Source organism: Perognathus longimembris, chromosome 16 (assembly GCF_023159225.1).
Source record: "Perognathus longimembris pacificus isolate PPM17 chromosome 16, ASM2315922v1, whole genome shotgun sequence".
NCBI lineage: Eukaryota > Metazoa > Chordata > Mammalia > Rodentia > Heteromyidae > Perognathus > Perognathus longimembris.
Genome location: NC_063176.1, coordinates 9,842,556 through 9,857,854, shown reverse-complemented (window position 1 = coordinate 9,857,854; position 15,299 = coordinate 9,842,556). Strand labels below are relative to the sequence as shown.

At 34.4% G+C, this 15,299-nt stretch overlaps 1 protein-coding gene across 5 annotated transcripts in view; it reads right to left on the bottom strand.

The window, feature by feature from the left end:
* Adgrl3 (adhesion G protein-coupled receptor L3) overlaps positions 1-15,299 on the bottom strand; it is a 648,664-nt gene that overhangs the window by 88,016 nt on the left and 545,349 nt on the right. For all 5 annotated transcript variants that reach the window (XM_048363857.1, XM_048363853.1, XM_048363854.1 and 2 more), the window contains 4 exons: positions 10,692-10,875; positions 9,557-9,679; positions 6,373-6,581; positions 5,212-5,388 (listed from right to left, as the gene is read on the bottom strand). In XM_048363857.1, coding sequence (XP_048219814.1) covers positions 5,212-5,388; positions 6,373-6,581; positions 9,557-9,679; positions 10,692-10,875 — 693 coding nt within the window. The remainder of the gene's footprint in view (positions 1-5,211; positions 5,389-6,372; positions 6,582-9,556; positions 9,680-10,691; positions 10,876-15,299) is intronic.

The window sequence follows — 15,299 nt, the reverse complement described above, 5'->3', positions numbered from 1 at the left end:
CGCAAAAGAATGAGATCCTGTTTTAAAACAAAACCAAAAAGAGCATGAGCCATGATTCAGACAGGCTTTGCAAGTGCAAGATATTGAATTCCAATTCATACTCAATGAAAGTTGGGCTTGTTTCTCTTTCTTTCTCCTGTCTGCTGATCTAGCTACCATCTCTTGCAAGCTCCTATTTGACAATCAATCTTAACACACCTCTTTATTAAAAAAATCTTATTTATTTCTTTATTGTCAATATGATGTACAGAGGGGTTACGATTTCATATGTAAGGCAGTGCATACATTTCTTATCCAACTTGTTACCTCCTCCCTCATTTTCCCCATCTCTTTCTTAAAATGCTATCACTATCTTGTGGTGTATGATCTTTAACTTTATGATGCTAGCTGGGTGCTGTCCCAGTAACTTGTAATATATCTTTCTAAATTACACATAAACAAAATTTGGAGTGAAATTATTTGTCTCATCAGGTAGATAAAAGTTTTGCCGTATTTCCGTTCTGTAAAATGTACAGAACATTAGTACTTCTTCTTGTTTTTACTGACATCAGGAAGATGAGAAATCCTCAGAATATAATTCCCTATTGCTAAATCATTTATCAAGCTTTGTAATCAGGTCCTTCGCTGTCTTTTCAAGTCCTTCACTGCAAAAAAAGGCGGGTCGTGCCTGAAGTTTAAAATAGAATGGAAATAGAAACAAGGTACAAGGGTTGAAGTAAATGAGGAAGCTTGCTTTGTGTCTGTCCTCCAGAGTGGGAAAAAATGTCCTGTTCAGTTCTGAATAGAACACAGGCTCGAGTCATGTGAGCAAATGGAGTAATTGGTTGGAGAAGAGTGCAAAAGCTGCTAAAGTAAGCCAGTGTTTGAAATTATTTTTACTGGGATAAGGAGTCTTTGAATTTTAATCCAACTTTTCCATGATTGTTTTTCAAAACAGAAAAAAAAAAATAATGGGGCTTTGTGAGCAAGTATTTTATATCAGAAGGACTGAAATCCAATATTATATGTGACAAATAAAAAATGCTACATTTGCAGAGATCTCCTATGTATTATGCCATGCATTTATGATGAATATCTTAAATTAGGTGCTCAGAGATATAGATAAAAGAATGAAGAAAATACTGACTGAAAAACAGAGATAATAAAATAGATGCTAACTAGAGGAAGATGATAGCTTATTGAGAAATGGCAGGAAATGATTGATATATTGATAGATGATATATTGAGACAGACAGATAGATAGATAGATAGATAGATAGATAGATAGATAGATAGATAGATAGATAGATACAATTCAGGGTTGGAAGGGCCTTGAAATAAGGAGGGTTGCAACTGGGTCAATAGCTATCAAGATAATTCACCTAAGTCTTCTAACTCTCTTTGCTAAGTTGTCAAGTAAAATTCTCCAATATAATTTTGTTTCTTCTACTGGTTTTTCTGTAAAATTAGAAAGTAACAACCAGCAGATATAAATATATTTGTTCCAACTGGCTGCTATATTTCTCATTGTGTATGAATAAATTAGTGTTCTATTTTAGACAGTAGTCTCATGTAAGTTTTGTTAATATATTTCTTTTTATATTTCTCGTGCTGATTGTGCTCCTTCATTTCTGTTTGTTTTTTTTTTTATCATCGAAATGCCAAATTCCTGTTGTGGGATCAAAATGAGACTGACACAGGTAATCACAAGAGATTGTTATACAAGAAACCCAAGACACACATAGAGTGTGACTGATGGATAAAGGAATATATTGATTTCCATTTATTTCATCTCTTGTTGACCCAATATACTGGTCACAGTCCTGATTCTTATATAATGGATTAGAGAATGGTTGTTAAGAAATAAATTGAGCAAAGCAAATATGATATTTTGTTGTCTCAAATTTGATCCATTTTTCTGAGTTTATTCCCTAGGATGGCTGAAATGGCGGATCCTAAAGCCTAATCAACAGATTTCAGATTTAAATCTATCATTTATCAATGGAGCTTGTCTTGCTCAGCTAGATCAATTTGTGATGCATTGTCAAAATAAGATTTGTAGCGTTTTGAAGATCACACTTTGAACTGTGCCGAAACAACTAAGTTATTTTAACTTTTACGATGAGTGCTATCCCGGTAACCTGTACCATTTCTTTGTGCACAGCCTGCTGTATGTACCTCAAGTTCTTTGCATCCGTAAATTAGTCAGATATATTGGAGACTTTATTGAAAAGCTGCTGTTCATGATTTCCTGTGTATAGTGAACTGACTGTAGTTATTTTACTATTGTCTGTTTTTAAAAAAGAAAAACCTGTAATTTATATCCCCTTTTCAACTTTATTGTATTTAATTGGTACAGATTGGTGTATGTGTGTTTTAGAATACAAATTGTCTAATTCAGATTTGAAAAAAAAAAAGAAAAACTTCACTCAAAGAAAATCTTGAATGAAATTATTTGTCTCATAAGGTAGATGAAGCTTTGCCATATTTTCATTTTGTAAAATGTATTGAATGTTAGTATTCCTTTTCGCTTTTAATGACAAAAGGAAGATGAGAATTCCAAAGTATATAATTCCCTATTGATCACTCATTTATCAAACTCTGTGAATAAGGTAATAATCCTTTCATATTTTTATGTTGTATGTACATACTAAATATAAATCATCTTCATGCCAACTATGACAGCTCTAGTTTTTATCTAAGATTTCCTCTGTGGAATTATAGGCAGTCTGATAGTTTCCACAGCTATTGACCAAATAGAGGTAGCAATTTTCTTTGTCAAATACAAAATAAGCCAATATCATAAATAGCAAGTATATACTTTCACCATAGGTATGCTCTGAGATCCTGGAAAGAAAACATTTACCAGGACCTGGCATCTTATCTAACCTTGCTTAGTTTAGAGTCTAGCATTTACCAATGAATAATAAAATCAGAGAAACTAGAAGAGATCTAAGCAAAGTTCAACTCTATGAACTATATTTACAGTAGGAATAGAAAGAACCAGTTTTTGGCAGAGTACTGTGAACTGTTGACTAGTAGCTGGTGTAGAATCACCCACATTGCCAGGATCAGGTGCTAATCTCTGTGAATTCTAAAAACTGGCATCTTTATTAATGTTAATTATTTAGATGTATTGCAGGCATGATATGTGAGCATCCATTCTGAATTCTTGCTGAGCCTGTGGATCTTAAAGCTCATTAGAATTTCTGTATGAAGCCCTTCCTGGGCATAGACCTACTGAATTCTTCTTGTCATCATCTGTCATTACTAAAAAGCCTTGTGTGGCTGGTGAAGTTTTTTCTAAACTCTATACCATGCTCTCTATACTGCAATATAGAACTTCTTCATGCTTTTACTCATACTGTTAAGAACTGAAATGTCTGTCACAGCTTTCTTGGGAAAATTCCTTCATCTATTAATCTATGAAGCATCACCATAGTATAATGTATTACCTCTAACCTAAGAAACTGTCTTGACTTCATGCATAAGGTTTTGGCACATTACCCTGTAAACTTCAGTCATTCCCCAACTTATTGTAATAGAGCCTTGTTTCTGCCTCATCTAAGAAAAAATATAAACTTCACATATTAACAAGGATGTGTTGAACTGAACAGTACTGTTACAAATACATTCGTTTTCATATTTTATTCCACTTACAAAAACAACTGCCTTTAACATATCACTTATCACTTGTTACATTTGAGCAGCAAAATAACATAATTGATATGAAAATTTTCAGTTAGGAATAAAGTCCAATAAGTGAGAAAGTCACTCTAGTATTCAAGTACTCATTTTCTTTCTAGTACTCAAAGTAAATCAAATGAGAGTAGCAGAGGTATTCTAATGAAAAATGCTATGAAAATATTGATGCTACAAGGATTTTACCCTGAAAGAAAACACCAATAGTTGTAAAGACAGGTAATCTTGTATAAATTGTGTAGGACTAATTATTTAAAAGTAATTTCAAGTAATGTCTAAGTGAAATTATACATAATTTATTAAGAATGTTCAATAGGGGCTGGGGATATGGCCTAGTGGCAAGAGTGCTTGCCTCATATACATGAGGCCCTGGGTTCAATTCCCCAGCACCACATATACAGAAAATGGCCAGAAGTGGCGCTGTGGCTCAAGTGGCAGAGTGCTAGCCTTGAGCAAAAAGAAGCCAGGGGGAGTCAGTGCTCAGGCCCTGAGTCCAAGCCCAGGACTGGCCAAAAAAAAGAAAATCTTAAAGAAAGAATGTTCAATAAAGCTATAATTTAAGACTTTAAAGGTAATTTTATCTTCTTTTTGACCATTTATAATGTATTTTTCATATAGTTTGAAAACTTAGCAAATAGCCTAATTTATGTCACATAATTAATTTTTTTTAGCTTTCCACCAACTAGAATTATCAGTTTGACTCAACATGTGGAACTTGGTCAGCTTGGTTCCTGACCTATTGTTGCATGGTATTAACATTATTGGTTATTTGTGAAATATCTCAGAAAACAAAAAAAGGTTCAGAAGTCTCTGACACTTCCCTGCCTAAGGATTCTAGGCAGGGATTACACTGAATCTCTACCCTTCACAGGTCTTCTGTGTGGCTTGGTATCCTAAAACCCAGTCAATCTGTTCTTCCATTGCAAACCTAGAGTCTCCATCTTTCAACTGTCCTCAGTATAAAAGTACATCACACCAGAAAGAATCTGACAACTAGAAACTTATCATCACTTGGCTTTTTCTTAGAATAGTTTTCTTCAGTTGGAGGAGTTCATTCTACTGTGTTATTTTGACAAGCCCTTTTTATTACCATACTCTGTACATTGTATTTATTATTGTGTTTTCAAGAGTCAGTTTGGCAGTATCTAATCATACACACAGATCTTTCATCTTCATTCTACTCAATCTCAGCTTCTTAGCCTAACCCAATAGGCTTTTCGACCCAGAGTCTTATCAATACTCTTCCTGAGTTTAGAGTCTGACATTTACAAATGAATAATGAAATCAGGGAGGCAAGGAAAAATCGAAGCAAACTTCAACCTCATGACTATATTCAAAATAGGCACACAAAGAACCTATTCTTTGATTCATCCAATGGGATATGGCTTAGAATGCTGAAGAGGCTCTGGGTAGTATTAATGTGAATGGAGGAAAATATTGAGGTGAGACTGGCTTACAGAGTTAAGGCTATCTACAGTTACAGATCTGATTACACGCTAACATATTTTTATTGCACAGCATATATCTTACCTTAACTTCCACATGTGCCATGAGTACTGCAAAATTGGTTAGGTGATTACAGGAACATGTAGTATGTGTCTTATTTGTTGTCAAGAGTCGACAGCCTTGTGTGGACCAATAGCCTGTCATTGTACGCTTGGAATAGCTCCAAAATGAACAGTTAGGGTTGAAATTTTCTTCTGACTGCTACAGTGATAAAAAAAATCAATAAAAGCAATAACTAGTTTATGATCATGTAACTTAGGAAAGCATTTTATTTACACATAATCCAACCTTTAACTCTGCTCCAATTCTTCTCGCGGTATCTATGAATCTTTTCATATTAAGGAGACTTCATCAATTCCATTCAAAATTGAATATGTGCTATTTGTTCTATCTGTTTAGAAGTGACTTTCTTGGGTTTTAAAATTATTCATATGGAAGGAGAGTTTCTGAATCATATCAGCTAATTTATATTTCAACATAAACAAAATGAATTGTTAGAAAGAATCAATGTTTGAAAAGGTGGCCTTTGTTTAATTTGCTACAATAATCTTTGTAAGTATGCAAAAATATCATTTCAAGCAGTTATAATGATTTGTAATATCACATATGAAACATTGTCAAGGTTCTATTTAATATACTGTTAATTCTTTTGCCAGTACTGGGGCTTAAACTCTTCCTTGGATTTTTCACTCAAGGCAAGTATTATATGTATCACTAGAGCTACTCCTTCACTTCCAGCTTACTGCTTGTTAATTAAATAAAAAAGTCTCAAAGACTTTTGTGCCTAGGCTTGCTTCAAATCTTTACCCTCAGAATATTATGCTTCTTAGTTGCTGAGATTATAGGAGTGATCTACCAACACCAGCTATTTTTTTAAAATAAGAATTTGTATTGTATATATATGTATGTATATATATATGGTATCCAATTTGACAATAGGTGATGCATAAAGTAAAATGTAACTATTTAAGCATGACTAACTTCATATTCTCATGCAGATACATACTTTTTATCTGTTTTTCACACAAAACAACATGAATCTACATATATATAAGAAAATACACTACAATTTATAGATAATGACTTGCTATATTTCAGCACAAAATAAAGTTCACACACTTAATATTCATATTGTAATGGGTATAGATAATGTGGACAATTAAACTTTACATGCTATTTTCTTACCTTGATATGTTTAACCGTAAACACCACAGGATCAGCCAAATAAACTTTATTACTGAACTCTTTGTTTATTGCTGCTGTAATAACAGGGGAATTGACGATGACAGAATGATTTGTGGACATCGCTTCCATTCCCAACTTCATACTGGCATTCTCCGTGGACAAATAAGGACCCAAGTTGTTATATAAGACAAAGGCTACTCTGATCTCTCCTAAAGTGAATGCAAATATGGATCATAAGGTGAGAAAATGTTGTGGTTAATTTGTACGGTCTACTCAAATTAGTAGTTCCAATTAGATGGCAATCAAAGCTATGTAACACATATTCACTCACACAAAAAAATCAAGTATTTCTTTTCAGGAAGCCCAACTGCCAAGTCATTGGCCAGGAAAGGAGCATCAAATTTGCTCAAATAAGTACATTTAAGTATTTTTTAACCAAAAGCTATGTTCCTATCTCAGTCTATGCTCTAACTTGTTAAATAATGAACCATAGCCTTAAACATCAAATGCAGAGTTATACATTTAGTAGTAAACTTCATACTATCAAAACTCAAAAGTCAAATGTTAGGTGTATATAACTCAGTATTATGTAATTTCCTAGCATTCACAGGCCCAGGATTTGATTCCCAGAAATAAATGTGGATAGAAAGCAACACAAACAAAAAGATATATATGAGTGTGTAGATTTTAACCCAACACCAAAGAAGTTGAGTCAGAACTACTGAGAGTTATTAGTCAGGGCTACACAGTATGATCTGTTTCTAAACAACAGAATTTAACCCCCACCACCACCAACAAAAAATCTTTAAAAAAAAATAAGCAAACCATAAACTAGGGAGACATTATAAAACTGGGACTCATGAATGTATAAAGTAATTATGCTAAGTAAAAAATTTAAAGTCATTAATATTTCAGAATTGTAAAGGTATAGGTACTGGAAAAAGGTAAATGAAAGGGTCATTAAATATATGGAAAGCAATCAATTCAGTAGTACTTAAAGAAATAAGCATGAAAAACATAGCATTTAACCTCCACTGGTGTCTGTGAAATTAAAGATGGGTCAATAAAATATTGATAAGGATTTGGGAGCAATCAGAAATCATTCCAACTATTTGGAATAATACTTAGAAATTCTAAAGTTAAACACATGGTGACTGTTCTACATGAGTAGAATATGTATGTATATATACACACATATGTGCATAAATAGATATATGTACATGTCTGATATTCATAGGCATACATATTCTCAGTAATCCACCAAAGAGATTATGGAGCATAAGGAAGAGGGATTTCTTACTACTCTATATACATTAAAATAGCTCTAAGTAGTAGAAATAGTTAAATATTTAATCTGTTACAACAGAGGGTTCATTTTAGTTCTTTCCCTCCACAATCAGTGTTAAAAATGTTGATTTGGGAGGAGATTAAACTTAATGATGCTCATATATTTTTCTTATTGATATTATTGGTTTTTCTTTTAGTTGGCTCATAAGGAGCTATTAATTCACATCAATTTTTGGCAAGTGAATACTCTGAAAAAGGATTGGTGTAAAAATGGCTAATAAGAAAAAAGAAGAACTGCGAAAGAGAAGTCGGTCTCAGAGATAAAGAGACAGTCCCTCCTGCTGAAGAGTAGAATATATTTCAAGAAGTAACTGTTAGAGGTAACATGCAAAAAAAAACACACAGAAGTTGCGCTTCAAGGAGAAAGAAAAGAGAATGAAAATTTTGTGATGTCAGAAGACGCATGGTGTTCATAAGGAAGAGAATTAAGCTCATTGGCTTGGATCACAGAAAACATGCTGCAGAAAGAGGTGAGGGAGAGCCCAGGACGCAGCAAGCGGACCACGTCATAGGATATCTTTCTGAGTCGCTGGAGGTGACTCATGCCCTGGTCAGGCCTCTGTTTTAGGAAGGACCCTTTCCTAGCAGCAGTACTTTCCCGCGACAGGACCAGAGGCCGAGAAATCAGTGAGTGAGTGACACAGCAACCTGTTTGTGATTACTGCTTCCCCCAATGTTTCCTTAGTCCAGTGAGAAACGAAATAATGACTTTTCAGTTCAGTCCTACAAGACTGTTAGTGTTTACAAAGCCTATTATTCTGATAGAAGAAAAAAGTGCAATTTATTTTTCCTGATAATGTTTAGCAGGATGGTCTTTATTTAAGACTACTCATCCAACAATTTGAGACAGCAACTTCGAATTGAGTTGACATTGCCCTGAGCTCATCTTCTTAGCATCGAAAGAACTCGGGGGCCCTTGGAGAAAGATTATGTTTTCAAACTTTTAACACTGTGAATCTTGGACAAACTAAATTTATGATGTTAGTGATTACTGAAGCTTAATGTTCTTTAATGAATTCAATCTAGTGCTAAATCTCTATCTATCTATCTATCTATCTATCTATCTATCTATCTATCTATCTATCTATCTACCTATCTATCTATCCTATCCCTTACTAGTATCTCCTTGCATTTAACTTTTCCTTATGCTTTGTAAACCACTGACACTCTTCAAACAAGATATTGAATAAAGGAAAGAAAGGCACAGCTTTTAAGTGTTTATAAATTACAAGTAAAACATACATGAAGGGCTGGGGATATGGCCTAATGGCAAGAGTGCCTGCCTCGTATACATGAGGTCCTGGGTTTGATTCCCCAGCACCATATATACAAAAAATGGCCAGAAGTGGCGCTGTAGCTTAAGTGGCAGAGTGCTAGCTTTGAGCAAAAAGAAGCCAGAGACAGTGCTCAGGCCCTGAGTCCAAGCCCCAGGACTGGCAAAAAAAAAAACAAAAAACAAAAAACATGAAAATGCTTATAAGATAAATCTGCAAAGTCATTGTCAGCTAACTCTTTTTGGGGGAAAAGAAAATTGGTCCATTTGGGTTTTGGTGTTATAGCTTCCTTAATTTCTTTAAAATTCAAGTTGCTGACAACTGAACATCCACAGAATTGTATTTTCCCAGTCTGACAGAGAGAAAATGTTGTTGAATAAATATCAATGCACCATTGATGGAAAAGTAGATATGAAGACAAAGAAAAGGAGGAGAGAGACAGTGATGCAAACAGAATGTAGGAGGCAGAACTCATATTAGGTGGATCTAGGACTGCAAACCATGAAGAACTGAATTGATGCAAAGGTCAGTGCCATCAAACATTAAAATAAATTTCATCTTACCATTCCGTCCATTTTGTTTCAGTGTATTTGCAGAAAGCTGGATGGTGCTTCCATGGCCCAGGTTTTCTGGAAATTTCAGGTCTTCTAAGTTTCCTTCTGTACTCAGCCTTGCAACTTCCAATTCTTTTCATAGCAAAGAGATATCAGTGTTCATGGAGAAATATGCCAAAATTATGATAGAACTACTTCGCAAATCACTGACATATATCTCAACTCAAAATGTTGGAGATTTGGTTCAAGTAAACTAAATTATTAGCACACAATCCATATTTTTTTAACTTTTTGATATAGCACAACTGGCTTGGGATGTAGCTCAGTAGAACAGATGTCTCTCTATGTATCATTTGCATGGGCTACCACCATCATACAAATAATAAATTAAATAAATAAATGAATAAATGAAACAAACGAAAGCTTACAAGTCATGTCATATAAATGCATCAATAATAAAGTCTAAATTGTAAGTCCAAATCCTTATCTTTTGTCATTATGCTAAATGTAATGTAACTGTAACATTAATTGTCATGTTAATTTTAATGTTAATTTCCAAAGTATTTTATGAGTTGAATAAAAATCCTTTTGTAATCTGGACCTTCACCATCATCTCACTTTTGATTTGATTGCAAATGTAATAAATCTGAAAAGAACTCTATCAAACTCCCTCAAGTAGCACTATTGGTTCCATTCTAAACCAAAATAAAAACAGATTTATACCATTTATAAGCAAAATAATGAAAAAATTATCAAACACTGTTTTGTCATTTCCATTTAAATGACTGATTGTTATAATTCAAATTCCCTGAACATACCTATAATCCTTGCACTGGGATGCTAAAATATTTAATGATCTAAAACAGACATAAATACATGCTTGCATGAAGATTCTAAAAACAAAATAACCTCACTGTAAATGATCTCAGAGTAACATATCAAATAGTGGGATGTCCCATATAAATCATATATGTCCCTCACACATACATGATTATTTTTTATCCTGTTAAGCCTAAAGGTGATATCTTCATAATTGGAGAAAGGGAATCACTTTAACTCAGTTGAAACAAAACATCACTGTATTTGAAGCACCGGATAAACTTTTCAAGGATGTCTGCACCTCTGTTCTACAATAGCTACTTACGGATATTGTCTGTGTTCTCTCTGACAATGTCAGTCTTCAAAAGGTTATCAGCCAGCACGAAAGCACTCTCCTCCACAGTGTCCAGCAACATGGTAGCTGCACGGAGTTGATCACTTGTAGTCAAGTCTTTCCAAGCATTCAGCGCTTGTGGCTGAAGGAGATTGTTAACTGTCTCTACCATGGCCTACAAGAGGATGAACAGAATAACACAGGTCTCTAGTGAGCCTAAAGAGCTGTCAGAAGTCCAGATGTACATGTTTCCCAGCAAGCAAGGAGCAGCAGTGTGCATGAGTTCACTATTGTGCCAGCCTCCCCTGTGACAGGCTGTCGTAAAAGCATTCTTTTTTTCTGCAAAACCCTAGCTGAGTCTTTGCAAGGCAAAAGGAAAATGTGTGGTATGTTTTTTTGTTCTTTGAAGGACAACAAATAAAGCCATGATTGCTTCTTGAAATCAATACTATGGCCTCAATAAGACTATGACCATATAATTAAGTTATTTGGCTGGTGACAAGTAATTTATCCCAACAGTTTGTCACATCACCCACAGAAAGCGAATTTTTTTTGTACACATCACCATAAAACTAGATGCTGACAACAGCAGAGAGTAAAGATTGGAGGGTGCAGAATTTACTGCCCAGGGGGTAAGGATTCACTTAGCAAACACATTTTTACTTTTACTTGTCATTTCTTTTTTTTTCTTTTTCCTTCTTTCCTTCCTTCCTTCCTTCCTTCCTTCCTTCCTTCCTTCCTTCCTTCCTTCCTTCCTTCCTTCCTTTCTTTCTTTCTTTCTTTCTTTTTTAGCTAGTCAAATGTCAGAATGAGGACAATATCAAAGTAGACATACTACAGGTGCTGGGATATGTTTTATGTGGAGAGAACCTTCTTTATACTGTTTACAGGCAGGAGTATAAACAGTGGGACTTCATTGCCTATGGCCCTCAGGTGTTTTTTTTTTTATTTTCCTTTAGAAAATCAGCAGTAGGTGGTACATCACGCATAGAGACAGAACATCATATTTCCCATTCCTTCATCCAAAAGAATTATCTCTGTAGCTATAACTTATCTATTTCCTGTGGTTTGCTTTATGTTGTAGGTTACAAAGAAGAAACCATTCTCCCAATAAGGTCTTGGGTTTCATTCAAACACAGAAAATGGCAAAATAGAAAAATACAACACCTGCAGTTTGAAAGTAATCGTCCCCAAACCCATTCATTACGAAATATGCCTCTAGTCCAGAAATAAAGTTGTATAAACAGCCAACACAGACACAATTTCTAGGCAGTGCTTAAGTGTTTTGCAGCAGGACTCCTATTTTGAACCCAACTGGCAGAGGGACTGAGATGACGAAGTGTATACATGGCTGTGTTTCCTTCTACCTGGTGTCTTCATGGTAACCAAAGAACAACTGCTAACAATTCAACATCATAATGAAACACCTCGATTGCCAATTAACACCAGTTTCAAAACCTAATTTTCCTTTTGACCAAAAGTTATGTTTCCCAGGTAGTTCAAAGTCTGGCCAAAAATTCACATCATTGGACTTTTAAAGAAAGTAGTCCTTTTCACTTAGCATCATCATATGTGTTCATATGTAACATAGCTATTAAGCTATTGTGATCTTCTGCTAGGACTATCCTAGACATGTATTAATTATGACCAATGAGGGAAATTAGAGAGTCCATGCTTCTTTGAGTCTGATTCACTTGACTTAGTATGATTTTTTTCCAAGCCCTTCCATTTACTTACAAATGGGACAGTGTCATTCTTTCTGAGTGGCATAGAATTCCACTGTGTATATGCACGAAATGAATTCCAAGTTATGGAAATAAGTGGTTTATCATTGTTGTTCTTATTTTCAACATGCCATGTGAAATTTTGCGTTTTTCTTTTGTCTTTCTTCCCCATGGTTTTACATCTGATGTCACTGTAACTGATTTTGGTACCCTGGGTATTGTATATATGTTTATCATAACTAACGAAGGGAAGGGAAATTATCAAAATGGAAAGAGGAGGGGTGAAAGGCAAACCAACCTAACAGCAATACTTAGAAGACAATATACTATAAACCAACTGTACAACTCGGGGCCGCGGTGGATATTGGGTAGGGGGAAGGTAGGGAAAACATGAGGGAGGAGGTAACAAGTTTGATAAGAAATGTACTCACAGCCTTATATATGAAACTGTAACTCCTCGGTACATCATTTTGACAATAAATAAATTTACTAATTTAAAAAAATTAAAAAGAAAGTAGTCCTGGCTGGGAATATGGTCTAGTGGTAGAGTGCCAACCTTTAGCAGAAACAAAGCTAGGGACAGTACTCAGGCCTTGAGTTCAAGCCCCAGAAATGGCAAAAGAAAGAAAAAAAAAAAAAGAAAGAAAGCAGTCCTACTCACAAACTTGTATGCTTTCCATCCTTAACACACACACACACACACACACACACACACACACACACACACACACAGAGCAATTTGTTATGAATTCAGAATGTTCTTAATTCTGTTACTTGTTCTGGGTTTAACACATGACCTAGCAGGTATACAAAGGTATCTCAACAAAAATAAATCAATAAATAAACTATTTTCCAGGAAATTCTCTACACTGGTAATGTCAACAGGATATGCCAAAAAATGTGCAAGAGTGGAAACAAATAAACAAAAAAAAACCATATATTTTCTGAAGCAAAACAGAAAACAACAACTTCTTTAAAGCAAAGAAGTAGTCTTTCTGGGATAAGATGATCCTTGAAACTCATTAGAAACCCTGGAAATCTCGCATGCATCTGAAATTACGTGCTTCTTTGAGATTGCATATGTATTTTAGCAGATAATGATCTTAATGATTACTAAATAATATTACATTCGTCTTTTAAATCTTACCTCAGGCAACACTTATTGAGAATAATGTACCATTGCTATTTTGCTGTTGGTTGTTTTTATTTAATTAAAAATTGCAAATGAGAAATATAGAAAAATAAGCAATATAGTTACACCATCATGCTTTCCAATACTAGTCATAACATGCTCAGGACTAAATGATGAAGCAGAGGGTCTGAGTAGACTAACACAGAGACTGAATCAATCATCAAAAACTTCACAACAATGGAAAGCCTAAGACCAGATGGCGTCTCTTGTAAATTCAATAAAACATTTAAAGACTATATACCAATTCTCAAACTCTTCATAAAAACTGAAGAAGATGGAATACTTCCAAACATATTACCTCTCTAAATGAAATGCCAAATAAAGAAACCACAGGAAAGACTTAAGCATAGATCACCATCCTGATAAACATAGGTGCATATTTCCTCATTAGAAAAATACCAGCAAACCTAGCAGCATAAAATGACCACTCAAGAAGATCAAGTGCAATTTGTTCCTGATATATATGAATAGGTCAACTTACAAAAAGCAATTAACGTGATAAATGCTCTTAACAGAAAAAAAGGTATTATTGATGTCACATGGATTTCCTTAATAGATGCAGAAAAAAATACCCCTGTGGTCAGACTGAGTACTTTTTCAAGATAACTACTGTCAACAAACTAGAAATAGAAGGACATTACCTCACCATAAGACCCTATCTGGAAAGCCCATGGCTAATACTATATGCAACACTGAAAATCTGAAAGCTTTTTCCTTAAAATCATCAGCAAGTTAAAGATGCCCATGTTTATCATTTTTCTTTAACAAAGTACCTGAGGTCCTAGCCAGAGCAATTAGGCAACAAAAAGGAACAAGCTAAAATTGAAAAGAAAAATAAAGTCTCTGTTTACAAAAAGCATTGTGTATAGTAGACCCAAAAGTCTTCATGAAAAACCACTGCTACCACCAACAATAAAAGAGGGCTCTTAAACTAATAAATAAACTCATAAATCAGTTTACAAAAAGTTGCCAAACTGCTTTCTGTAAAAGATGGAACTTCCAATTGACACTCATGAGTCAAAGGCATCTCTCATTAATTTTTCTTACTCTTTCATCCTCCAAAATTCAAAAATGTGCACATAGTCATAAAATTTGGAATATACATTCTACAACTGTATGCTCCCAAGTGAGGTATTATCTTTCAATTATAGTTCTACTAAAACTTAAATGCCAAGTTTGTAAAAAAAAAAAACCTAAAACTATGGTTCTTAAAATGTAGTATGTGATGATTCAACGTTAAGATTCATTTAGTCTACTTAAAAAAACTTGTATTCATGATTGCTTAATTATGGTTTCAAGAAAGCATGAACACAAAGATTGGGAGACAGACTTTTGTAGTGTTAAAATCAAGAGTACAAGATTTAGAACCAGATACACTGAATTTGTACCTAAACTTGGTGTCTTGTTAAGTGATACGGGACAAATCACTTAACTTCTCTGTAACTTAACTGTTAATCAGGCGTGCTATTTTAATCAATGCCAAAGGCTTCCTGGCTCAGACAAGTAGCTGAAATATAATTTCATTTTTACTTTCATTAGATATTACAATCTAGGGTGAGTAAAAGAGGTGTCTTCATATTTGTCTGATGGCACAAATTCTATCTAATAGCTGCTAAATTGCCACCCCACCGTCAAATCTAGCAAGAACCTTTCTGTGATGCAGTCTTAATAATTTCACCTAAT